Source organism: Truncatella angustata (genome assembly GCF_020726525.1).
Source record: "Truncatella angustata strain MPI-SDFR-AT-0073 chromosome Unknown BKA67scaffold_4, whole genome shotgun sequence".
NCBI lineage: Eukaryota > Fungi > Ascomycota > Sordariomycetes > Amphisphaeriales > Sporocadaceae > Truncatella > Truncatella angustata.
The window spans coordinates 3,525,128-3,549,083 of record NW_025763384.1 but is presented as its reverse complement, the minus strand read 5'-3'; the positions used below and the strand labels follow the sequence as shown (position 1 = coordinate 3,549,083).

General features: G+C 48.5%; 8 protein-coding genes across 8 annotated transcripts; 4 read left to right on the top strand and 4 right to left on the bottom strand.

Annotated features, from left to right (window-relative positions):
* Window positions 1-2,919: 2,919 nt before the first annotated feature.
* BKA67DRAFT_518183 (uncharacterized protein) lies at window positions 2,920-3,673 on the top strand (the record flags this gene model as incomplete). Its single annotated transcript, XM_046097986.1, has 3 exons — window positions 2,920-3,066; window positions 3,159-3,524; window positions 3,593-3,673. The coding sequence occupies 3 exons, from the start codon at window positions 2,920-2,922 to the stop codon at window positions 3,671-3,673; spliced, it is 594 nt and encodes a 197-aa protein (XP_045959076.1).
* Window positions 3,674-5,240: 1,567 nt separating this feature from the next.
* BKA67DRAFT_566268 (uncharacterized protein) lies at window positions 5,241-6,871 on the bottom strand. The gene has a single exon (XM_046102873.1). The coding sequence runs from the start codon at window positions 6,650-6,652 to the stop codon at window positions 5,636-5,638; it is 1,017 nt and encodes a 338-aa protein (XP_045959075.1). The 5' UTR covers window positions 6,653-6,871; the 3' UTR covers window positions 5,241-5,635.
* Window positions 6,872-7,909: 1,038 nt separating this feature from the next.
* On the bottom strand, window positions 7,910-9,646 carry BKA67DRAFT_659075 (FAD binding domain protein; the record flags this gene model as incomplete). The annotated part of the gene is made up of 5 exons (XM_046107393.1): window positions 7,910-8,184; window positions 8,235-8,443; window positions 8,537-8,964; window positions 9,024-9,494; window positions 9,548-9,646. The coding sequence occupies 5 exons, from the start codon at window positions 9,644-9,646 to the stop codon at window positions 7,910-7,912; spliced, it is 1,482 nt and encodes a 493-aa protein (XP_045959074.1).
* Window positions 9,647-11,522: 1,876 nt separating this feature from the next.
* On the top strand, window positions 11,523-13,329 carry BKA67DRAFT_592773 (uncharacterized protein; the record flags this gene model as incomplete). The annotated part of the gene is made up of 7 exons (XM_046104869.1): window positions 11,523-11,713; window positions 11,755-11,914; window positions 11,948-12,114; window positions 12,169-12,418; window positions 12,490-12,755; window positions 12,912-13,098; window positions 13,162-13,329. The coding sequence occupies 7 exons, from the start codon at window positions 11,523-11,525 to the stop codon at window positions 13,327-13,329; spliced, it is 1,389 nt and encodes a 462-aa protein (XP_045959073.1).
* Window positions 13,330-13,850: 521 nt separating this feature from the next.
* BKA67DRAFT_516607 (agmatinase) lies at window positions 13,851-15,152 on the bottom strand (the record flags this gene model as incomplete). Its single annotated transcript, XM_046097830.1, has 3 exons — window positions 13,851-14,779; window positions 14,830-14,976; window positions 15,002-15,152. The coding sequence occupies 3 exons, from the start codon at window positions 15,150-15,152 to the stop codon at window positions 13,851-13,853; spliced, it is 1,227 nt and encodes a 408-aa protein (XP_045959072.1).
* A 1,351-nt stretch (window positions 15,153-16,503) lies between these two features.
* On the bottom strand, window positions 16,504-17,674 carry BKA67DRAFT_592770 (cell division control protein; the record flags this gene model as incomplete). The annotated part of the gene is made up of 4 exons (XM_046104868.1): window positions 16,504-16,569; window positions 16,662-17,040; window positions 17,244-17,363; window positions 17,655-17,674. The coding sequence occupies 4 exons, from the start codon at window positions 17,672-17,674 to the stop codon at window positions 16,504-16,506; spliced, it is 585 nt and encodes a 194-aa protein (XP_045959071.1).
* A 3,762-nt stretch (window positions 17,675-21,436) lies between these two features.
* BKA67DRAFT_566253 (uncharacterized protein) lies at window positions 21,437-22,582 on the top strand. The gene has a single exon (XM_046102872.1). The coding sequence runs from the start codon at window positions 21,696-21,698 to the stop codon at window positions 22,308-22,310; it is 615 nt and encodes a 204-aa protein (XP_045959070.1). The 5' UTR covers window positions 21,437-21,695; the 3' UTR covers window positions 22,311-22,582.
* On the top strand, window positions 22,522-22,861 carry BKA67DRAFT_566252 (uncharacterized protein). The gene has a single exon (XM_046102871.1). It carries the CDS (start codon window positions 22,528-22,530, stop codon window positions 22,828-22,830), a length of 303 nt encoding a protein of 100 aa, XP_045959069.1. The 5' UTR covers window positions 22,522-22,527; the 3' UTR covers window positions 22,831-22,861.
* Window positions 22,862-23,956: the final 1,095 nt, after the last annotated feature.

Genomic DNA, 23,956 nt, shown 5'->3' with positions numbered 1-23,956 from the left:
ACCCACAATATGAGTAAACCTGTTGGTGGCAAGGACTCCCGAAAACCTCTCTAATTCGGAGCATTGCCAGCATAAGATAAGGCAAGAAATCCATCACAGCTGCAGCGTTTTCTGGTAGCAACAGACTTGAACACCCATATTTCCATTCGGTATCAAGCTGTCCAGCTGTATCACAAAATTATTATACTTGCGGCCATGCCGCTTCCCCTCTTAGGCAAAATGATCCAATCCGGGACCTAATTATGCTCCAATTTCGTAATGGGCCGCAAGATTGGCGCACTGATCCGTTTCATTTAGTCTGATCGTGTCAAATCATTGTTGTTAGTATCTGACCGCCTAGTGCGGTCCTTAGTCAGGCGCCTTCTGTTCGGACTCGATAATAGCAGCTTCAAAAGATACAACTATCAAGGCTAGGAGGTGTCTTGTAGGTATGACTTTGCATCATGAACTGGGGGATACTTATATTCTAGTGTCTCCGCGTAATGTTCGGCTTCACATAGCGGATCCTGGTGCTGTGATGGATGTAGTAGAGAAGAGTTTTCACGTGATATTTCTGATACAGATAGCACAATCCCATTTGACCAGTCAGTACTCTGCAATTGCTACGTAAAGCTGACAATAGTCCTTCTAGACACAAGACACATAGTGGCCGAAGCCCCGCAGAAGTATAGCCTCGTCCTTCAACAACCAAAACAATGTCGTTGTGTGGTCTGAGAGTGTGGTTGTAGCACATTGCGTGCTCTGCTACTGAACCTTGAAGCTATCTACAAGGGCGACTGCTGATTAATTACGTACTTTGTCCCTGTATGTTATATCTATAGCTGAGTTTGGCAAGTTTTCCGAGTTTCAAGGTGACGACGAGAGAGAGGGGCAGCTGTTCTAACCAACCTTTCCGTGAGTTATAAGGATTTGTTACAGATGATTCTGGACAATTGGGTTCTCATTCTCGTTTCTCTGAAATACCAGTTTCCTCGCAGACCCTTGGTTCCCAAACGAGTATTGGCGGATCCATCATGCGTATACTTCATCCAGAAGTACATGACATAAGTCTACGAAGAGAAAAAGAATTCTTTTGCCCGAGGTAAACTCGCCGACCGCAACTTCAAGACTTCGCTCATTCAGAAGTCGTAAGATGTGGCGACAGGGACTTCTTCTGGGGTCTTACAGAACGTGAAACTGAGGTAAAATGTTTACCGTTAGCTTCGCCGGCCATGATACAAAGGCCCACACTTTTACATTCGTTCTCTACCTCTTAGCTGCGAGCCCGGAGACTCAGGATTGGATATCGGAGAGTGTCAATCACGTTTTAGGCGATCGTGAGCCTCACGAGTGGTCATATTCTGATATTCCCCACCTCAGGCTTTGTTTGGCTGTTATGAAACGCTACGGCTCTACTCACCTGTTCAAATATCCAGACTAGTGAACGGAGAAACACCCCAAGCTTTTACAATCAGAGCCAAAACTTTTGTTCTTCCGCCAAAAACTCTATTCGTACCAGGTGACAAACCTCTGAAGTAGTAACTATCACCCGTCGTAAGGTCACTTTAACAGATATTACTAGGCACAGAAATCTTGGATGATGAGGTATTTATCACTCCCGACATCAATCAGTTCTCTTAGTGGCATTTGTCGCGGCCATGGCTGCACTTTTTCGGAGTTGGTCGGTGATCCAATGCTTACAATCGGCGAACACCCGAAATGGCGAGAAAAAGAGTGTTTACCCAGATTGAGAAGGACTTGATCGGAAAACACTTTCTTTTCGGCTATATTTTAGGATAAAAGACCGCTAAAAATCTAGAAATACGCAAACCTTTCATCAAATGATTCCGCCAGTTTGCTCTAGATATTGGGGACATCACTCACTCAGGGCTGAAACTAGGATGGGGGAATAACCTCAATGACAAATTACAATATAGCCTCGAAGGTTCCGCGATTCTGGATACTGGTGCGATGTTTGGTCAGAGATATAATATAACAACTACAAAATGTGTGGTCATATCTATGCTGCTATAGGACATACTGGGCCTGGTGCGTTTGGACTTCTCTCAAGCCGATAAGCCATAACTTTAATTATCCTTAAAAGACTGACAAGCATCCATTTTATTGTCTTCAATGTGTTTGAATTTATCAGAGTTCGAGAGCTGTAGTCATACATCAATTAACAGAGACGCCGCTAAAGGAGGATGATAAGCTGTTCTCTGATGGGGATAGTTCAAGGATGAGTAGTCAAGTTGTATGAAGTGTTACGACAAAATGCTTTCCTAGTGCAGGTTTCGGTCCGACTGGATTGAATCGTGCTGCCTATTGCCTCGTCCGAAGCTTGTCAAGTGACACTCATTGGCATCTCTTATACAGAGCAAATCAACACTACGTCGGTTGTTATTGGCAGGGCGGCACAGATTTTCGGATGTTGCATCCCCTGCCCGAAGTACCTAGGATCAGGACGCCTCCTTGTTACATATATTCACAAAGAGATCAGGTTGCAATGATCTCACTATCGCAACAATTGCGTGTCGCAGTGGTTGTGGCTTCCGGAGGCTGGAGTTCCGGATTTGCGGTGCCGCTACTTGTTCTTTGTGCTTTACCCGGCATATGGTTCAGGGGCATTCATATAAGCGTGTCGTATTTTGCCGGGTACATGGCTCACCGTAAAGCTTGATCGGCGGATGGTATATTGGATTACTAGCGCTTAAGCCTCGGGAATAGATGAACAAATGTGCGAGCGGCCGCCTGAGTCTTCTTGGACATGTACTTGTCTTTCCCTTCAGATCGAGCGCAATCAATAAAATATAAGAGCGTTATCTTTTGATAATTCAACAACAATTCAACTGAAGCATTGTTTGTACACACATTTACTTCCGTACACTTGTCACAACTTACGATTACCGCCTTTGCAGCAGCCCACAAGATCTCGCAGCTATGCAAGGCAATATTATGTCCATTCTGGCGTTCGCCAACACCGTGGCTGCGCATGGCTACGTTTCCTCGCCACCCGCACGTCAGGTTGGCAACGCTTCAGTTGCTGCATGTGGGCAATCGGTTGTAAACAACATTAAAGCCGACAATGTACGCCTCGTTCACATATTCTACATTCCTTCGATTTCTACTCAACATCTCCATCGACTGTGGATAAAAACGTCCTGACTAACATGAGACAGACGTCACACGTGGAAGGTCTTCCTGAGCTCGCCGCTAACGATAATGGATACAACAGCACACTTTGCAATCTATGGCAGTGTCGAGGTATACAGTACGCTGACAACTTGGCCAACGTGCAGAAGTATACGCCGGGCCAGGTGGTCAACCTGAAAGTCAAACTCACAATTCCGCACACGGGCAACGCGAATGTGAGCGTGGTTGATACCAGAACGAACAAAATTCTGGGTAAACCTTTGATTAGCTGGGCCGAGGGCTACGCTGATGAGAAGGCATTCTACGGCGGCACTACGCCGAAGGGTCAGATCGACTTCAATGTTACAATCCCTTCGGATCTAGGCAATGCCTGCACGGATGGTGGATCTTGTGTAAGTTTTGCCCGTCTTCAGTACTTCCTTTTGCGGCGACTGGAGCCTAATCAGTGTATTCGGTATAGATCTTGCAGTGGTGGTGGTACGGAACGGGTGCAAGACAGAGCTATGAGTCTTGCGTTGATTTCACGGTAACAACCATTTAAAAGCAAAATATTAGACGCGGGTATGTTAATGTATACTTTAATCCTTTGCGACAACTATAAATGACATGCTTGCAAGCTAGTCTAGAGCTGTCCAACACTGACTTTTTGGCGTGACGTATTTGTCTTGGTGTTATCTAGATAGGGCAACATCGAATTACCTCAAGAATACGACCGAAGGATATACAAACTCGATGATTGGCATTGTCGTCCACACATGCTGTAATGCCTTTTATTATAGTTTCCAACACCAGAAATACGCTCTAGTAAATAAGTATCTGTCCAGGAATCAAGCAAAGTAAGTCTGTAAATGATTTTGCATCCCGCAGCCGGCAGTGATCCGTCCGATACGTAGCTCGATAAATCACAGTGCTCGACCATGGGAGTCCAGTCTACAAGCTCGAATGATACAATAACTGATGATTCATCCACATGAATAGCTGTCTCATTCGGCTTGCGAGTAAGACCCTCACGAATCTTTGCTACTTACCATAATAGCCAACGTGGCCTACGAGTTGATGAACGCCATCTGAACAATATGGCCCCTCAGAATTTTGTACTTACATTTACTTCTTTATCATCGAAATGGTCCATAATTTGTGGCCCACCACCAAATACGGAAGTATTTATTGAAACATTGAATAATAGATGTCTATTGAAAGAGACTTTCAGTGATTGGATCAAGAACGACACACTTGTCCATTTTGAAGCAGGAGATGTCAGAATAGGACGAGGTTATGAGGAGTAGTTTGATTGATTAGTCGGTTAAGTATCAGTAGGTTTCTGTGTAAGGTAGCACACTACATATACATGGGAAACAGGTAGCTGGGACGGCTCTCAACACGAGAGAGAGTTGTTCTGCAGGCTCAAGATCTGATCTGGTAGAGCTTTAGCTCCAGAAACTGAATCATGGATTCAAATTCTATTTGAATTGGAATAAATTGGTCGACGATATTCTTAGTGGCATTGCGCAAAATCTCCAAGAAAGAAAAGTCTCCGTAGTTCGTCCGCCCCCATCGATCGGACCTAGGTGCCATGAAACTGTGCGAAGAGGTACCGAGACTAACCAGCTCAACCAAATTACGCAAGGAACGACCATACATGCGCTCAGTCGACTCCCACCGCTGTTGCGTTGGTGTAGAGTCTAGACACTTTCTCCACAATGACGAATGTATATGGTCGTCATTTGCTCTGGCAGGTACGATCTTCTCATCAATCGGCATTGGCTTGGCATTGGCTTGGCATTGACTAGAACATCGCCTGATTCACATGACAATGCAAATATTTCCTCTCAAGGTGAAATTTCGATGTTATCCCGGATTGACGCATTTTTTATTATTCTATTTTTACCTGCGTTGAATGTACGCTGTATCTGGCGCTCGCATGTGTAATCAAAAAAGCACCGTGCTGCTATCCATAGACTGCAATTTGTCGGCAATTCGGATTGAGTGCAAAATTGGCTTCCCATTCTTCGGACTAGTAACATCAAGAAAACAGGTATACTCACACTTTGTCACAAAGCTGTAAGGAGTCTGGGCGAAACCATAATAATTCATGAGCGTGTCAATTAGAACCGAACATGACAAAATCAAATGCCATAAAAAGCTGGATTATACGAGAGAAAGCTTGAGGCTAGGTGAGAATTAGAGCCTGAAATTCTTGTTGTCCCCTTACACCTGTGATTGTGTATCGAGAGAAATATCATTCAAGTAATGTGTTGTTAACGTTGGTCATTTTGCCTTGTCTTGGTGGCATACCTAGATTGTCGTAGCTCACGACATCAATCTTATCTGAATTTGGGCGCAATACATTTACCGCCCTCAATAACCAATATATTTTTACTAAGCCACAAGGAAGTGATTATGTAGCCCCCCGCGGCCTGTCCTCGTGTCGACGCATCGAGGTTGTAGAGTGGGCTTCTCACCCACTCACATGCTCACACCTAGTTATGAACTTCGAATCCTTTCAGATCTCTCCAACTTGAATGACAATCTTGCCCTGTGTACGCCCTCGTCTCAGCTTCGCTAAGGCCGCGGGCACATTTTCCCAGTCAAACTTCTCATCTATCACTGCACGGACGCGGCCGTCGACCATCCACTGCCCAATTTGCTGAAAATATTCGGAGGCATTATTCTGTCGTACAAAGTTGAATCTCCTTTGACCATGGTTTAGGATTGTTGGCCAGAACTGCCGTAAGGCAAGGTTAAGCATGAAGCTGTTGGTCATTGGTGTGCCCACTTGAACGAAGCATCCCCCAGCCTTGAGGTATAATAGACGGTTATCGTAAACCTCAGTGCTGCCGACATTGTCGATCACAACGTCGAAGACTTGCCCGTAAGCTTTCAGCCTGCCGAATAAGTCTGCTTTTTTGTAGTCGATGACCTCATCAGCTCCGAGCTGTTTGCACAGGGCCACATTGGCGGTCGAGCAGGACACTACTATTTCGGCACCCTTCACCTTGGCAAATTGAATGGCCCAAGTTCCGACACCACCGCTACCACCATTGATGAAAACTTTGTCGCCTTCCTTGACATGGAAGAGGACAGATTGATATGCAGTTGTTGCTGCGGTCCCCACTGCCGCGGCGTGATCTGGGTCGATGGTCTTTGGAAGAATGGTGCATTCAGTCATAGTCGTGAGGGTACGCTGACCAACGGTTCCCCATTGCCCCCCTCCAGGTAGTCCGCCGAACACTAGATGTCCGATTGCAACGGAACTGTTGCTGGGATGCTTCGCCACGACACGCCCACAGTAGTCTAGACCGGGCGTGGCAGGTCGTTTTATCATCACCTCTCCCACCCATCCTGACTCGGGTAGCTTAAAGTCCACTGGATTCAACGCCGCAGTGATGACTTCCACAATGATTTGGTTCTCCGTCAAGGATTTCTCCTCCGGGCATGGAGCAGCCTCAGTCCTAACAAGAAAATCTTCCAATTTCCCAGTGAGCTTTCCGTACCTCCAAGTCCTCATAGTCTCAGCCATGATGTGTTGCTATAACAATGCTTTCAGATTCAGAAGATTCAACAAAATAGTGACAGTACAAGTATCTTCCTTGATTCATTGGAGCTGTTTATTGATGGGTATTCTTGATATAAATATACGACGCCTATGCAATTTGAGCGACAGCCGTGGTGGGGCATGTAGGTCGCATTTCAGCTCCCCACCTCATTAGCCGAGACTAACAAGCTTAAGCATTTTGGATTCGTCCGGCACACCTGATTTATGTCTCCGAAGACCAGCAACATTGAGTGCCAAACTCTAATGGAGTCTTGGCCACTGGAGCACGAAGACTTGGCTTCCTGTTTACCCTGTGCATTGTGAAGATAAGAAAGTTGAAGAACAAAAGGGCTTTATCGCGGAACTCAATGAAATACGTGGTCGCGTAAGCATGCCCTATTCACGTGGTCAAGCTTATTCACCATAGCTCTTTTAAAGCTCTTTGGCCCCAACCGCTGTAAATAGCTAGGTTAGGTGAGGACACTTACCGATGCATAAGTATCCGGAGATTGCTGATAATATTTTATTTACGTTGAACCATCACCATGAACACTAGCTCTCGCCCATGTGCGTATGCCGTGACGGCACGCTTGCCTCAGATCCGGTGCACAAAGACGCAAACAGACGGTCCCCCTCTTGCAGGGTCACTGTGGACACCTTATCAGCCCCTCCATGCATAGTAACCTGCGATACTACTCGAGTGTGAATTTCGTTCCAGATAATTATATGTTTCATAACAGCGACAGGGATACAGACACATCTGAATCGGGTCGACAGCCTGCCAAAATGTCCAGGACGAACTATTATGTCTCGTCTATTCCCTGGTTACTGACAATAGTAAGTTGAAGATGTCTGTCAGCTTTAACTATGATTCCTGAACTATTCTGAGATCGCAGGAACAATATAACCAACAGTGAGAAGCTGAGAGTTTTACATCCAGAGACGTCGTTGAAGTAGGTAGTGGCGTCCCGCTTTCATGGTTGTGTGGTCTGGTCGGATTGGTATTTATCATAATAGACTGCGGCTACATGGCTATGGTGGCCATGGTGGATGGCATATCCGATGTTAGTAGTGGGGAGCTCGCAGCATGATCGTCTTCTCTAGAGTAACACATGGGTAATTCTATTGAAGGGTGATTGAGAAAATATCTACAATCACTGATAGAAATTCATGCGGCAAGATGGCTTCTATTAGCGGGACAGCTTCGTTACACCCAGTTCAACCTTATCTTTAGTAACAGACCTACAGGACTTTGAAGGAACCTCTACAGAGTCCTTGGGACGTGAATATGCCTTTCGAATCGATGCTTTTCTGTATCCTCTGAAGTCTCAACTTGTTTTCTTCGCCGTATCCAGAAAAAGGATCTTGGTTATAATTAGCGTAGTTGATGTACTTCCACCGATGCAGGAGAGCCATCTCCGTGGCCGCCGTTGTGGCTCGCTCGACCCATCTGTCGGCATACGCGTACATCACGGTGTCATCTACTTTATTTGTCCATCCTAGGGTCAAAAGTACCACTGCCATCACGTTAGTTTTGCTACGTGAGGAGAATCGAAAATTCAAATACCGGTAAGAGGCACATCAGACTCGACACCGAGAGCATTGCCTCCTCTGTTCTTCATGGCCTGTATTGCATTCAGATGCAGAGCCTGTACGACTATCGACGACGAAAAACCGGCTACGTTTTTAACACCTTCAACCTCATCGCGATAAATTTGCAATATATCCTTGTGTAGTTTCTGGGACGGGCGATGTGTGACTGTGGCATAGACGCGTCTGTGAAAGATTTAACTCCCTGTCTAGGGCAATAAAAATGTTACGGGAGCCAAAGGGGGAAAAAGACAAAAAGACAATACGAGTAAGACTAACCTTGAGCCGTACGTAGCAACTTCATCAGTGGTAAAATTGCTCACATAATCGAGACGAATATTGCTATCCTCAAATGGTATCTGATTCAAGGCGTCGAATACAGCTGGTTTAAGAACCGGCTTAGTATATGCTTGGTTGAAAGTCATCCGATAGCGATTTTGCTCCGGATCCCAGTAGTAGCGATTCGAAAAACACATGTATGTATCATTAGATAACACCGTTGTGAGCTCGTATGATTGTTCGGTAAGCGCATCCGTGTAGTTGTCATGGTAAGTCTTCAGGCCCCCCATCACCGTTCCTTGTGGTATCACTCGAACTTGAAAGTTTGTGACAATCCCGAAATTATTTCCGCCACCACGGAGTGCAAAGTATAGGTCGGGGTTGACAGTCTCAGATACATTAACGATCGTTGCATTTGGCAACACAACCTTCATACGGTCAGCAGAATATGCGGCAGGTGGAACAAGCCCTTCTTGTGAACACAGACCTGGTATTCGAAGACGTTGTCGGCCGCCAGACCGTATTGTGGTCCGAGGTTAGAAAACCCTCCGCCAAGTGTGAAACCTGGAACTCCTACGTCGGCAACTCTCCCAGCAACAGTGGTAAGGTTGTGCTTTTCCAAAGCAGTGTAGGCCTCATAGAGGATGAGGCCAGGCCCAAGGTTGGCGCGCGTGCTGTTGTCCAAGATCTCGACATGGTTCATGTTATGCAAATCGATCGTGACACCACCGATGGAGTTGGACGCATCTGGATTTGTTGAATGACCACCTCCTTTGACAGCAAATCGGCACCAATGTCCAATCAGGATATCGATAATCCTCGAAACCTGGACCGCAGTCGTGGGCTCCACCCGGCAAGCTGGCACAACCTCTTGTTGCTTCGCATCCCAGATCACGAAAGTAGAATCATTTCCACCGGGATGGACGGCAGACCCGAATTCCAATGTCAACTCCGCACACTACCACCGATTAGCGAAAAACAATCAAAAAAGGGTTTGAAGCCGGCACATACCGATTGTTGACAGGCGGCAGTGGGAGATACCTCATCTCGTGCTAGAAAGGTGAGAGGGAATTGATTCGCAGAAGCCAAATACCATTGAGAAAGCGCCATACAGACGAGTCCTATCTTTGCGATCATCTTACCAGCTGCGGCTTGTGAATACTATCAATGTAAGAGATGAGCTCATGTTCTAAAACTTCTGTCAAGTACTGGGACGATACTATCGTACATATATGTTAGTGCATGTGCGCCTCCAGCGGTTCGAATTGTGGATCTCGCAGTCTGGTGTCTGTGTATGACTGACGCTATCATGCAAGGAAGCAAGGTATTATTTCCATTAACATATGATCAAAGTGCTGATTGGCCATTTGCACGGTCCACTTGGCGATCGGTCAACCTGGACAGGCAAACTTTTATAAGCAGGCTGCATGATTTAGTGCAAGGCACTAGGTTACTGCATATTATCATAAGCAGGTTGCATGAGATAAATAGGGAACAGTTTGATAAACACGTCACGTATGGTGATCCATTGTAGTCTATTGATAGGAAGTGTGATGTAACGGTGAGGAACAGAGCTCTGTTGCACTGAAGGCTACCTAAGGTTAGTGTTTTTGCCCTAAGTGTACCTGAGGCTCCAGATGGAGACCTGAGGCATCCGTTACAGTAAAACGGCGGGGAAATCCAGCGCCTTTAGCGAGCCTCTTCTAACGTTGTAAAATGTCAGTCTAAAAGCATATGCCAAGTTAATTATCGCTCCGTCGTCACGTTGAAATGACCAGAGTTAGATTCATGCTTGATTGAGATGCTGGAAGCGGACTAAATAGAACTGGTCGCTTACCGAGCATATTTAATGTGCGCAGTGGCCGATCTTGCTTCGTGACGATACTGGGCTTTCGGTACAGTTTCACCATTTCCACCTAGCACTACTGCTCTCAACAGGAGGCGAGGCTGTATACGGCCTGCAATGTTTTGTCAACGTGTACTGCTCTTCAGTGCGTTACCTCTTCAAGGCGCAGTTTCGATCAATTGAGTCGTACCGGATTATCTATCAATGGCGCTATGTATTGTGGTTGGCTGTGATGTGATGGTGCGCACTTAATGAGACCGAAGCCTGCCACAGTGAAAGGCCTACACAGGTGCAAAGGTAGTAGCAACCAGCGTTTATAAAACAATACCGCTGTATCTGCACTGCGATATACGGTAGTGCTTCGGCCATACTGCAACATCGTGAATGTACCATTTTGCTAAGGGTACGAAGTCGACCAAATATTCGATCGAGATACGTGAGTCAACTTACATGGAGGTTTCGGAGAAGACAGACATGGTAGTACGACAAAGTGCCGGACAGAATGATGAGTACAATAGTCTCAGTATAATGGCACGTGAATTGAGGTATCTCTGCGGAATGCAATCACAACTCATCGAATTGCAAATGAGCGGACAGCCTAGTATCTCTTTGCTTTTTGGACTATGCACCCATGAGCCTGTTTAAACAGAGAATCAATTCGCTTAGTAGCGCATTCTCAAATAAAGAGTACGGATCGGTGTCTATGGATCTGACGACCAAAGTCATCGACTGTTTACAGATAATGGAATAATATATCCCTGTCTACTGATCAATATGTTCTCTACCGCAAATATCTCCCTCAAGCAAAAATGTGGTTGCTGTGCCTGATCGAGGCCTCTCAGTGATGTCAACTGTAGCCCGTGCTTGACAGATCTCTCTCTCCTCAATAACAACCTAATTTCAATCGGGTGGTGTTTACTGGTATCGGAGAAAGTCTCGTACTCGGCTTCTAAGAGGGTAGTAGTAATACCATAGAGTCGGAGCCAAATAACAGAACCATTTTGCGATACAAAGTGAGGCGTTATATATCTTAGATTTATTTGCTGCCTTGTGAAAGCGCTGGTGGACAGAACATTGGGCTTTTTACTTGGCACAGATCCGTATAGGTAATTCATTTACTGCTGGGCGAAGTTATAAGCTATGGATCAGGTGGCCCATCGAATATATTGGAGGAACACACTGGACCTGGAACCTGTGACTTTATCCGAAGGCCCGTGTTTGACAGAAACGATACAGATCCCATTCATCTACTGTCGGTCCCCGGATCTTATACCCAAGCCTGCAGACTGGGGTAACCATATTGGTACTTCAATACCAAACGTGCCATCAATGTATTCGATGATGGTTAACATTATGTTACAGATGTATATAGCCTTTTCTTTCGAGAGGCACCCTCCTACGCCCCACCGAACAGCTTGGAGGCTTTCTTGAACGGTGGAACATTGCCCATATATATCGGCTTTGGGAGCATAGTAGTCGAAGACAATGAAAAGACAACAGCCATGGTACTCGAAGCTGTGCGGCTAACAGGGGTATGAGCCGTCATTTCACGCGGCTGGAGCAAGCTTGGATCAACAGACTTTGAAAACGACAACGTGTATTATATCGACGATTGCCCTCATGAATGGCTCTTTCAGAAAGTCGCAGCTGTAGTCCACCACGGCGGCACGGGCACAACGGCATGCGGACTTCGGTATGGATGCCCGACCACGATCATACCATTCTTCGGCGAGTAAGTAATCCCTGCTGGGTATGATGCTGGAATAATTTACTCATGAAGAAGTAGCCAGCCCTTTTGGGAAGATATGGTAGCAGCAGCCCACGTCGGGCCGAAACCTATTCCTTACAAGTTATTGACCGCAGATGGTCTCGCTACAGCAATAAGGTTTTGCCTGTCGAAGGAAGTCGTCGAGTCAGCACGGGTCATTGCCAAGAAGCTTCATGCGAGCTCGGGAGTCAAGGATGCAGTTCGCTCTTTTCACGCGCAACTGCTATTGGAGCAGCTCCGCTGCGATGTTCTTAGTGATCAACCAGCAGTATGGACATAAAAAAATTTTTTTTGAGGGTGATTAAGTTGTCCGGTGTAGCCTCCCAAGTACTTGATCAGCACCTCAAAATCGATCGAAAGAAGCTGATGTTGTCAGTTCGCCTAGCATACACGATAGGTACTGCTCGTTCACTAATCGTAATCAGGCATTCATTACACGAGCTACTGATCAAGAATCAGCGCTGGGATCCGGTCACAGGTACTACCTCAGTTGCGATCGCAACGTATTATAGAATGTCATCGTCCATTGCGAACATATTTATCAAGCCTGCTCAGATTTATCGAGCATCTATCAAAGCAGTATCGAAACAGAAGACTGAGCCCCAGTATATGGAGACTTCGTCTGCCTCAAGTCTGCTCATTGATAATGTCGCCTCATCGCACCTCACAACAACTACTGAAGGCTCAGCCCTGTCATTGTCAGCACACCTCAACACAAAATTATTGCTTCCAAGCGAAACACATGCCCGACCAAGCACCAGCTCGGGTGTACCTGTTTCACCAAAGCCTAATGTGGCAGCTTCAATGGCTCTAGCCTCTGCATCGAGTTTGGGGCGCTTTTTTCATCATTATTCGAAAGGGGTGATGGTCGATCTTCCCCTGGCCTTTGCAGAAGGATCACGCATGTTGCCAAAATTGCTGGGTGATGAAGTGCCTGATTATGGCACTGTCACAGACTGAAAATCGGGGCTCCTGGTGTCGGGGAAAAGTCTCGGAATCGGCCTCAGAGAGGGCTTTGCCGGCCTGGTTATTAAACCATACACAGGCGTGAAAAACCATGGCGTCTTGGGCGGGGCTCTAGGGATAGGCCAAGGAGTTCTCGACTTTTCCACTAAAGTGTCTACTGGTGAGGTTTATCGTGCCAGCTACGCCCCGTTGTGGGCACATGAAGCTGGGTGAGTGTGATCTGATCTGACGTATACCAAACCTTAGCAACATTTGGCATATTACCATTAAGCTGCATCGAATCGAGATGCTGCTGCAGGACAATCAACAACCGTCCCATGCGCAGTCACCGCCGCCTTTGCAACAACAAGATGTAGAGCACTCGCCCATGGTTCCCTCAATACTTCAAAGTGCTGGAAATTTAGAAGCATTGGACCAAGATAAATATGTGTACTTAACCACGGGCCATGGATCTGTGGATAGCTTCCGAATCATCGTTCTCACAAGACACTTCTGATATCCATATTGACCGTGTTACATACACGAAAGGGTATCTTTGTTGTTATTGAAATATATTCAAAGTATAATATAAAAATAGTTTGAAGAAGAAAGGAGGTGGTGTTTGACTAGACCTCGACTCGCGCAAGGTTATCATCGCAGAGACCAAAGAGATGACCAAGATTCTCCGAATCGTCCGCCACTTCTTTTTGAGAGTTTCAACTTGCCAAAAGCACCTATGTCACCGCACATCCTTCCTACAACTCATCCTTGCCCCCTATGCCAGCCTCCGCGCCGGGAATCTTCGCCATTCCCTCCCGGCCCTTCTTCACCATGCTGCTCAGCACCTCGAACACGACCTGCGCAGCCGCTAGCGCCGTCTCCTCCCCGGCGCCCTGATACGCGGGGCTGACCTCGACAACGTCGGCGCCGACGAGGTTCAGGCCCTCGATGCCCCTGAGGACGCGGATCAGCTCCCTGGTGGTCCAGCCGCCGGGCTCGGGGGTTCCCGTGCCGGGCGCAAAGGCCGGGTCCAGCACGTCGATATCCAGGCTGAGGTAGACGGGGTCCTCGGTGCCGAGGGTCTCCATAATGGACTTGACGATGCCGGCGGTGCCGAGGTCGTCCATGTCGTCAGCGCTGATGCGGGCCCAGTTCTGGGCCGTGTCGTCGTCGTAGTCGCTGTAGTCATCTCCGGACAGCCTCGTGCGGAGGCCGGCGTGCACGTTTGGGCGCGCGGACGAGTTGGACAGCAGCCCTTCGTTGCCGGCGAGCCAGAACATGGAGCCGTGGTTGAAGTGGGCCTGCGTGCTCTCCCAGGCCGATGGGTACTTGGCCGGGTGCCAGGTGTCGAGGTGGGCGTCGAAGTGCAGGACGCGCAGGCCCGGGTAGTGCGGCCGCAGGGCCCGGAGCGCCGGCAGGGCCAGGCTGTGGTCGCCGCCCAGCGTGATGAGCTTGGGCTTGCTGTGGACGGGCGACAGCGGCGGGCGGGACCCGAGCTCCTCGAACGCGGCCGTCATCTGCCTCAGGGCCACGGCGTTGTCGATCGGGACCACGGGGATGTCGCCGCAGTCCAGGATGGTGGCCCAGTTCTGGTATGGGTTGATGCCGGCGCGCGTGTTGAAGCCCCGGAAGGAGGTCTGGCGGGAGCTGGCGTGGCGGATGGCACGAGGGCCGAAGCGGGCACCTGGGAGTTGTCAGTATTTTAGGACCTTTCTCGGGACGATCCCGACATACCTGGACGGTAGCTCACAGCCGTGTCGAATGGCGCTCCGATGATGGCTATATCGAACAGCTCGCTGGGTGTCGTGAGGCACTTGACGTATTTCAAGTGCGCAAAGGAGCCAATGCCGGTGAATCCCCACTGTCGTGAATCAGCGCAAACTTATTTGCGGTCACGATGCTAGACTTGTCAGGCTTACCTCAATGCCCCATTTACGCTCTAACTCATCCAGTTCCTCTTGACTCCAATGCTTGAGCTCCTGTCCATGACCACCACAGGACCAAACTATAGCCGATTGCCAGCTCAAAGCAAGACTGACGAGAGATGCAAACCTCATCTCGTTGGTATTCCAATTCTATATAAATTGATAAAGGAACAACGTCTGATGGAAAAGCACGGCGATATGTCGTCAACATATCATCCAGAAGTGGAGTGCTATCTCCAGAGACGCCGCCGGGGTCTTGGCAACTTCATCTTACCGATTGAAGCAGTTCTAACCCAGCGAGCGCTACGCGGCTAACTATGTTGACCGCCGCCCCCCCAGTATCGCGGGGGCATTATAAAAGAAGACGGGGAGAATGAAGATAAGTGGTCCGATCTCGCTTGATTGGTCGATACCTACATGATAAAGGCTCCAAGTATGGAGAGCAAAGCCCAAGTTCCCTGCTCACCTACTCTTTCTGTGGATTGCCGCCCAAGTCCGAACGGCTGCCAAAATGTCATAAGGTAGGGTCAGTTATCACTTGCGGCAAGATCCGAAGGTGCAATAAGTGCACCTCCTAAATATCAAGGTGAAGAGTTGGTTTACGTCTGGGAAAATGTAATGGATCGGGACGTCAAGACGCTTGAAGATGACGACCACAGTGTTTGACTGCAGTATGCAGAGATTCAAGGAGCGCAGGCTTTTTGGACAGTCGCAAAATTCCTGGTTCGCTCTGAATGGGGAGAAAGAAAGAAAAATTGGGGGGAAGAACTCCTAGACGGCCACGATGCTAACGCTTCAACTGAATAATACGGCACAACGACGTTTTTTTGCAGTGACCTCATGGTTTCTAGTAAGACAGACGGCTGCCTACATAGTAGACAGACAGACAGTTGAAAGAATCGATTTTAATTCAATGCACTCCAAATCGCCAAACTGAGTCCAATCAAAGCCGTTGCCAAGATGTATAGATATCCCTTGACCCTGCTCCTATCGTACGAATAATGTATGGCAAGAAATAAGAAGTAACCGCGGGGGATAGGAGCTGCGGTGCCCGGAATGAATAAACCAAAAAAAAAAAAAAAAAAAAAGGCAGCATCCGCTCAGGGGATAACCGCCGACCTGCGCAATGTTTGTGACTATTGCCGTACCGTCTCGCACGTCTAGAATTCTCTCGAAGAACCATTTACAAAGTCGTGCACCCATCTAGCCTGATTCTAGCCTGCAGGCCATACGTGAGCACATTCAACATGGTCCCAATATTCCACCAGACCTGGGCTGGGACAAGTTCCTCAAAAACAATCAGTCCCGAGATGATCACCGGTTGATCTCACATTGCTGGTTCATTCGAGGCTCTAGATCGCTATGACGAAAGTGCATAAAAGTGGAAATCAGGAGAAACAAGGACGTCTCCTGGTTCCATGCCAAATCCTGGATGAAAACCATACTGGTTTACAAAGGGATAACGGCACCTTGTAGAAAGGCCCTATAGAATCAAGCACTTGTGTGATTTCTTCTTAGGCGCGGGTGGCTCCAGTGCTGCGACGATTGCCTGTTTTCTGTCAGCAAAATGGGCAACCAACCAAGACAGAGAGCTCTAGAAAATGGTGGTTGGAATTGGGGGTCAAGCTTGGGAGAACTTACCTCATCGAAAACGTCCTTGAGCTTATATTGGGTCAGCGCACTGCACTCGACGTACTTGACAGCACCGAGCTCTTTGGCCATCCGCTCGCCATCCTCTTTCCTCACGGGCTGCATCTTCTGTTTTGCCAGCTTCTCCCGAACACTCTGGTCATCTCTCAAATCGGTTTGCGTGCCAACGATGAGGCAGGGCACACCCGGGCAGTGGTGGTGAACCTCGGGAAACCACTTTTCGCGGACGTTTTCGAATGAGGCGGGGGAGGTGACACTAAAGCAGACGAGGAAGACATCTGTTTGTGGGTATGATAGAGGTCTGAGACGATCGTAATCTTCCTGTCCGGCGGTATCGAAGAGTCCCAAGGTGTATGGCTCATCTCCGATCCTATTTGAGAGTCGGATTAGTGACAAGAACTCCCTGCCAAGATAGGGCGTTCCATTCCTCCTCCTCCCCCCTCCCTCCCTAACCAAAGACGGCGGCGGTTTCGCGCATGGGGTGTTGCTCCAGGAGATCCGCCATGCATGCATCCGGTCCAGGAGGGCTGTATCACAGTGGGAAAGCTAGCCAGGAGGAAGAATGCGACTCACATAACAGTGACAGCATAGTTGTCGAAGACGGTGGGCACGTATTCTGAGGGGAATTTGTTCGTCGTGTAGCTGATGAGGAGACATGTCTTGCCGACAGCACCGTCACCGACTACTACACACCTGCATTGCGAGTATCTAGATTAGCCTACAGATTCACATTACATTTGCATGTGACAATCGTATCGTCGCAGGGCACGGGAATAGATAGGGAAGAGCATAGGCATAGGCATAGGCATGGTCGTAGGCGAAGCGTCATCATGATGAAAGACGCAGAGGTGGATCTTTGACCTGGCGGTGTCTGCCGAGAGAGAGGCTTCGACCGCCTCCAAAATCCAAGCGACAGCCGTTGCGACAGCGATTCGGGGTCTTGTGCACGTGCAATCAGCGGGCATGGAGGGGAGCGAGACTGACTTGATCGTTGCGACAACCATTGTTTTGTTTTCTTCTGTAGTTGAGATGCTTCTGAGGGAAGTAACTGGACTGAGACGTTCTTCGCGGCGCCGACGTGGGCAAGGTCCAGAGAGGTAAAAGGTGAGGCAAGAGCCTAGCACTCGTTGCGTTCTAGCAAGACGGTTGGCTAGAGCGACACGAAAGAGGTCGTTTAATGGCGCGATTGAGGAAGACGATTAGATTTTGCAAGTGCTGGCCAGAAGATTGGTGTTTTGGCCTGATTCGATCTTGTTGTTGCTGGTGAACCTGCAAGGGATTGGACCGGGGGGACGGTTTTGCTTCTGTAATGGAACTGGACTGGGATATCGAACGGAGAGGGGCCCTGCGGCGGTGGTTTTATCGATCACTAACTCAATTTATATGGTACGGTCCTTTTTAATGCAACCAGGGAAGAAAAAAAAAGTGTTCGTCGAGCGAAGTGGAAAGAGAATGACAAGATGTTGTTTTCTTTTTGGTAGCAACGTCGGGCCAATGAGTTGAAGCTGGGTAGAATTGAAGTTGGGGGATTGGATTACAAAGAGAAACTGGCAAATGTTGGCTTGGCTTTGTGTCGTGTGTTTTGGTATGTGGAAAAGAGGTCGTAAAGTTGGAAGTGGCCGGACTTGCTGTGGGCACTGAAGCAGTTTGGTTTTTGGTTATGGTTTTTTGGCGATGATGAAATCCAGATCCAGGATTGGCGAGAGGAGCTGGGATGGATTTGGCAGCTGATGATGGACTGAATGAAGCTGGACGCTGGAAGCTGGAAGCTGGACACTGGAAACACTAAGATGCTCCGAGCTCGACCTTCTGTGAGGAGTGGGAAGCAAAAAGCGGAAGCGGAAGCGGAAGCGACAGCAACCCAACAGCAGATACGCAGGGTATTGATGAATGAATGAACGAATGAGTACCAGACAGTTGCTCTCGATTGGCAAATGCTAGCACCGACTAGGGGGTCGACTCGACTGGGGGGGTCTGCAACTGGAACTCCGACTGGAGTCTGCAGGGCCCTTGTTATGATTGCAGTGCTTTATGCTCGTGCTCGTGCTTGTGCTTTGCCAGCGTTTGGCCAGGCCTGTATTAAACTTACTGGGGACCGTATTAGAGAGGGGAAGGGGAGATATTAAAAAAAAAAAAAAAAAAAAAAAGGAACCCCAGCGACAGTCCTGGGAATCAATCGGGGATTAGGGAGCTTGACCCGGAATTATCTGGGAATTGGAAGCGATATGCGGCTAATGGGATGCGGGCAGTTTTCGCTAAAGCAATAATAATAGTGACAATAGCTGTTGAAATTTGAATGATTGATTGAATGAATGAATAAATCGCTTGTCATCGGTAGAAGCGGTAGAAGAAAAAAAATACAGACCAGGGGCGCAGCCTTTGTGTTTCAATTGTTGCTGTTGTTTTCGAATATCTCACTATCGAGTTCGAGTATGAAAGGGGAGCCAGATGAGAAAATCTCTGGAAGATGCATGGAAGAACAGGAAGATCATTCGGGTGGCCAGGGTTCAGTTTGTGGTCCAAACACTGATTGATAGCAGCAGAACCACTTTGATACGGCGAGAGGGTTGCTTGGCTCCTCCTTCATCGAAAGTGTTTGGACTTGAGCACCCCAAAATCATAGGCCATCCAAGGCCAATCTACCTTGCAGTCTCCAGCAGATTCAAATAGACTGCCGCAAGCCCGTGCTAATCACCAACGTTGGTGCAGCTTGTGGATGCCGTTTCCCCCCCTCGGCAGAAGCCATGCGCTGATCTATGACCGCATGTTTGTCAATGTCTTGGTATGTGGTAGCTGATTCATATGAAAAGAGATTTCGCATTGTCGCAGGAGGAGCTTCTGGGGGATTCCTGGCCTCCAGAAAAGTACCTAGACTACACTATAACACTTACATGGAGATTGCACTTATCGAGGCGCGTTCTCCCTAGGATGGTTTCAGCGATACTTACATTAACTAATACTCATCTCAGAGCCCTGTTCCCTGGCTGCCTGGCCACAGCGGGGGAATACAGGGTCAACAACAATCTTCAGAAATAGCTGGGGAATCATGGGAGTGAAACTTCTCGATACCGTTCTGATCATGTGTGAACTCTGAGCTGAGCATGAAAGAAGTCTGATATCTCAGGGCTCAGGGCTCCATTGAGCTTACGGTCCACCGTCACGCATTAAGCTTCTTGTTGATCACTAACAGCGCGCAGGTGCATGATCGCAGATCCCCCACTAGACTCCTTTTAGTGACTACTGGTGGGTGATACTTGCCAGTAGCTAACCTTAGTGCGTAAATCCATTGGTGCCATGGGTCTCGGCAGGGGAATGTTGGCCCTGCCCTCTGGCTCTCAGGGTCCAACAGAAGAACAAGACATGTGTGTACTCTTACCTGGTTACACCCCAACTGTATGTAAGCGCTTGAAGAATAGCCTTTCATACTCGACACAGGATGGGACCACATGAAGCCGACCAATCCCACGATTTAAATTCATGAAGAGCCAGTGAGGATTGTGCACCAACATGGTAAAGGTCATGGTTGGTTGTCACAGTCCATGGATGTGTCGGCACGGCGCAACCAACGGCCCTTGCAGCCAGCCAGTCTGCACAAAGGAGTCCATCTTATCTTGCCGACTACAAGCGCCTGTAGCGCTGAGCTTGAAATGGCTACGGTCCATGGTACCTCGGATCAATCAGTTGTGGTGTGGTAAGTGAAGAAAGGGAGAAATTAGTGCCAAGCTATATACGGTGCAGAAGTGGACGGCACGCATGGCTTCAAAACCAGTAGCACGTCCTGGCTGGGTGCTTTGGCATCCAGGCATGGCATAATAGTCTGCATGGCCTGCGGATAATTCATCTTGCATACGATTCGTCAAACGAGACTGAGCTCGCCTCTCGGACCGTAACAGGTGAACCCGTATTGTGCATTTGTCCATGGTTGTTATTAAAGACAGAGCAAGTGTTGCGAGACACGTTGCAGGCAAAGATGAGGTATTCTGCAGCTTCCGCAGTATACTGCCGTGCCAATGTGCCGTCTAGATATGAGCTCAGCCACGACGGTTGTGCGACTGGCCGAGATGGGCTTTGGAGTATGCAGCATACGAATCCAGCACAACTCATCGCAGCTGCGAGGCAACGCTGGTGCATGTGCTGAGTTGTGCGCCAGGCTGGCAAGGCTGTGTGTGGGTAACACAGCAAACGCCGCACTCGCAACTGGAAGCTATCGTGGGAATATTGGAAACGGGCCAAGTCCAACACATATCGTATTACTGCATTAGATAGGAGATAGCCGATGGTCTGTTGGATCTTGCGTGATTAGAAAACATGGGTTATGAAGAAAATGAGATGACGGTGACGTTGGCTGCAATCTTAATTTCCCGTGATCCTGGTTCACCACGCTTCAATATCGTCTCCCAAGCCTTTGCTGGTGGGCTCTCGGCGACTGGCGGCGATTATTTGAAACAACGGTCATGACAAACTTGCAGCACTATCTTCCGGGGAGAAACATATCCCTTTCCCGGCAGCTGAGTTCAATTGGTGACCCGTGTTTGCGAAAATGTACTATGTAGCAACGGTAATGTCTTTTCAGACCTTCAGACATTCTCTTTCAGTAAAGATCGTCGCAGCAGCGCTATTGCAGTCAATGGTTCTTGCGTGGATAAAAGGTTAAGACAAGAAGCGTTAAAATAGAAATAAAAATAAAGATGGAGCTTAGCGTTGCGGACTGCGTGTGACAACCATAATGTTGATTTTCAAGATCGCAAGTGTTGATATTAACTGCGAGAGAGCAGTTCGCAGGACGGGAGACATTCCGGTGATCAAGTTTGATAATTTCGAGTCCGCCCTACAAGGTAGTTCCCCACCTGCCACGTTCTTGCTTGGTTCTGTGTGGATGGCGGCACCTTTAGCGTTGTCAATCTCGCCCGATTGAAGACCCGACGTTGTTACCAGATACCAGACACATCACCACCTCAGCAAATGCAGGCACCAACATCCAGGCCTTCGACACCCTAACGTGAGGCCGACTGAATCAGATACAGGATGGAAGGCCGCGAGATTGATACGCTCTTGGAGCGGTATCTACATCTTCTCCACGAGTACACTACCCTGCGCACGGAACTCCGCAACCTGCAGACCGGCATATATCAAAATATCGCCAGAGCCAATTTCACTGCAGAGCGGGGCATGAGATACGGTCGGGATTTATACGATGATCGGATGCAGGCCTCGAGAAGGGTGAAAGTCAATTGCTCCGAAGAAGGTGTCCTCAGCTTTCAAGTAGCAAAAGACGACGTAGCCGGAAACCGTCTGAAGAATAGTGACGACGCACCCCAGGCAAAGGAAGAGAATACCGAGGAAGATGACAGTTCAGGAGATATCAACAACTCTGCCGACAGTGAGGAGCAGACGGCGAAGAAGGCTCGGAAGAAGGACCCGCTGCGTTGGTTTGGACTGCTCACCCCGATGCCCTTGCGTCAAGCTCAGGGGCAAAGCATAAAGGCCGTAGAGGAGGTCATACCACGATTAGTTACAGTGCAGGGTGAAATGCAGTATTTGGAAATCGAAGTGCGGAGGGCACGCAAGAAGCGGGCCAAGGCCGAAGCTCATGCAAAGAAAGAAGGAGAAGGTATTCCAAGCCAGGAAGTGACTGCCTGAAGTCAATGGGTTAGGTTTGTCGAGCTTAGTAGTAGAAAAGCTATCCGATGTGGGCAGCACTTCTTGACCGCCTGATCTCGAGGCTGAACTGACCTTGTCTCAAGGCTACCGCTATTCTGTATTCATGTATTCATGTATTGCTATAATACCAGGTTGCGGAACCGCAACTGAAACAAACACATGCTGTACGGCATCACAGTATGAAGTCCCGTTTGCCATGTTATGCTTGTGCGGATTTCTAGTTATGACTGCTGAATTGCAACATGTGGAAGAATCCCTCCTCGGCCTTCAACGTGTGGAGGGGTTCGATTGCTTGTCATTATGCAGGCTGCCCCTCGCTAATGTGGGAGGTATACTGTGGTACGGGCTGACCCCTCATTTCATTGGAAGTGCCCGTATCCGCACATGTAGAAGTGACGGGACGCAGCAAAGAGAAGAGTTTTTACTTTACTTTAATATGGCTGCCTCACAAAAAGCTGAAACGGCCATGTCAGCATGCTTTTTTGTCAGAACTGTGTGAGTAAGTAAAGCTTTCGTTTGAGTGTAGGTATAGAGATGTGTGTGTTACAAGTTAGTTCGACATGAACCATTAATTAAGCTTAGCACATCAACTTGCTACATCGGAAGTCATGCTTGCTTACCTCAGCCCTCTTCACAAGATAACTACTGAGTCGACCAATTCCGTGATTGAATTGAACGTTGCAGCTCACCCACTTTGCTACAAATACACGCGTGCAAACCGGAGTATAGAATAACATATACGTATATATTTGTACATAATAAGGGGAAAGGACTCAACGCGTCTAAAAAGTGGACCACTTCCCTTGCAGAAGCCCGTCGCCAGAAATCATTCATGAACGCCTGAACACACTCCAACTTGTTCAGCCCTTATCCGCTTGCTGGGCGGACATTTTCTGGGGAAAGAAGCAACCATCCCCAGGTTTCACATGTCTCACCAGACAAAGCCCACTCATTATTTTAGAGCCTCTGGCGGTTGAAGCTTGAGGCTGCTGACCTCTGTGACTCTCTTCAATTGGGCAGCTTCTTTGATCGTATTCGTACGGCATCGAGTGCAGCGGCAATTGATCTTGGTCAAGTCAGGTCGAGTCAAATGCCCAAAATCTCACGTGCTGCCACCGCTATCGCTGCTGTCGGTTTGGTTTGATGACCGCCCCTCCGAGCACAAACGAAGCGAAGCAGCAAACGCCAATTTGAGCATCTGCATCTCTACCTGGATCCGGGTCTGTCTCTGTCTCTGTCTCTGAATCTGTCTCTCGCCCGCCTCTCAAGATGCCGCCGCCGCCAGCTCCGGCCTTTGACTACTATGCCGAGCTAGAAGTCTCCAGTTCCGCCACACTACAAGACATCACAGCAGCCTACCGACGGCTAGCCCGTGTATATCACCCAGACAAGAATCCCACCAACCAAGATGTAGCCACCGCCAAATTTCAGAAGGTTAGTTCCTGAGCCCCAATGGCTATTCAACACCCCCAATTGACCCTCTCTTGACAGGTCCAGCAAGCCTACGAGACTCTCTCCAGCACCGCCGGCCGCAACAGGTACGATACCCTGTCCCAGCCCCGGGGCACCTGCACCTGCGGCCATTGTTTTGACGAAGACGACTACGACGATGGAGACTGGTACTC

Coding starts and splice junctions, on each gene's coding strand:
- BKA67DRAFT_566253 (XM_046102872.1), top strand. CDS start 21,696: ATGGAAGGCCGCGAGATTGATACGCTCTTGGAGCGGTATCTACATCTT.
- BKA67DRAFT_566252 (XM_046102871.1), top strand. CDS start 22,528: ATGTTATGCTTGTGCGGATTTCTAGTTATGACTGCTGAATTGCAACAT.
- BKA67DRAFT_566268 (XM_046102873.1), bottom strand. CDS start 6,652: ATGGCTGAGACTATGAGGACTTGGAGGTACGGAAAGCTCACTGGGAAA.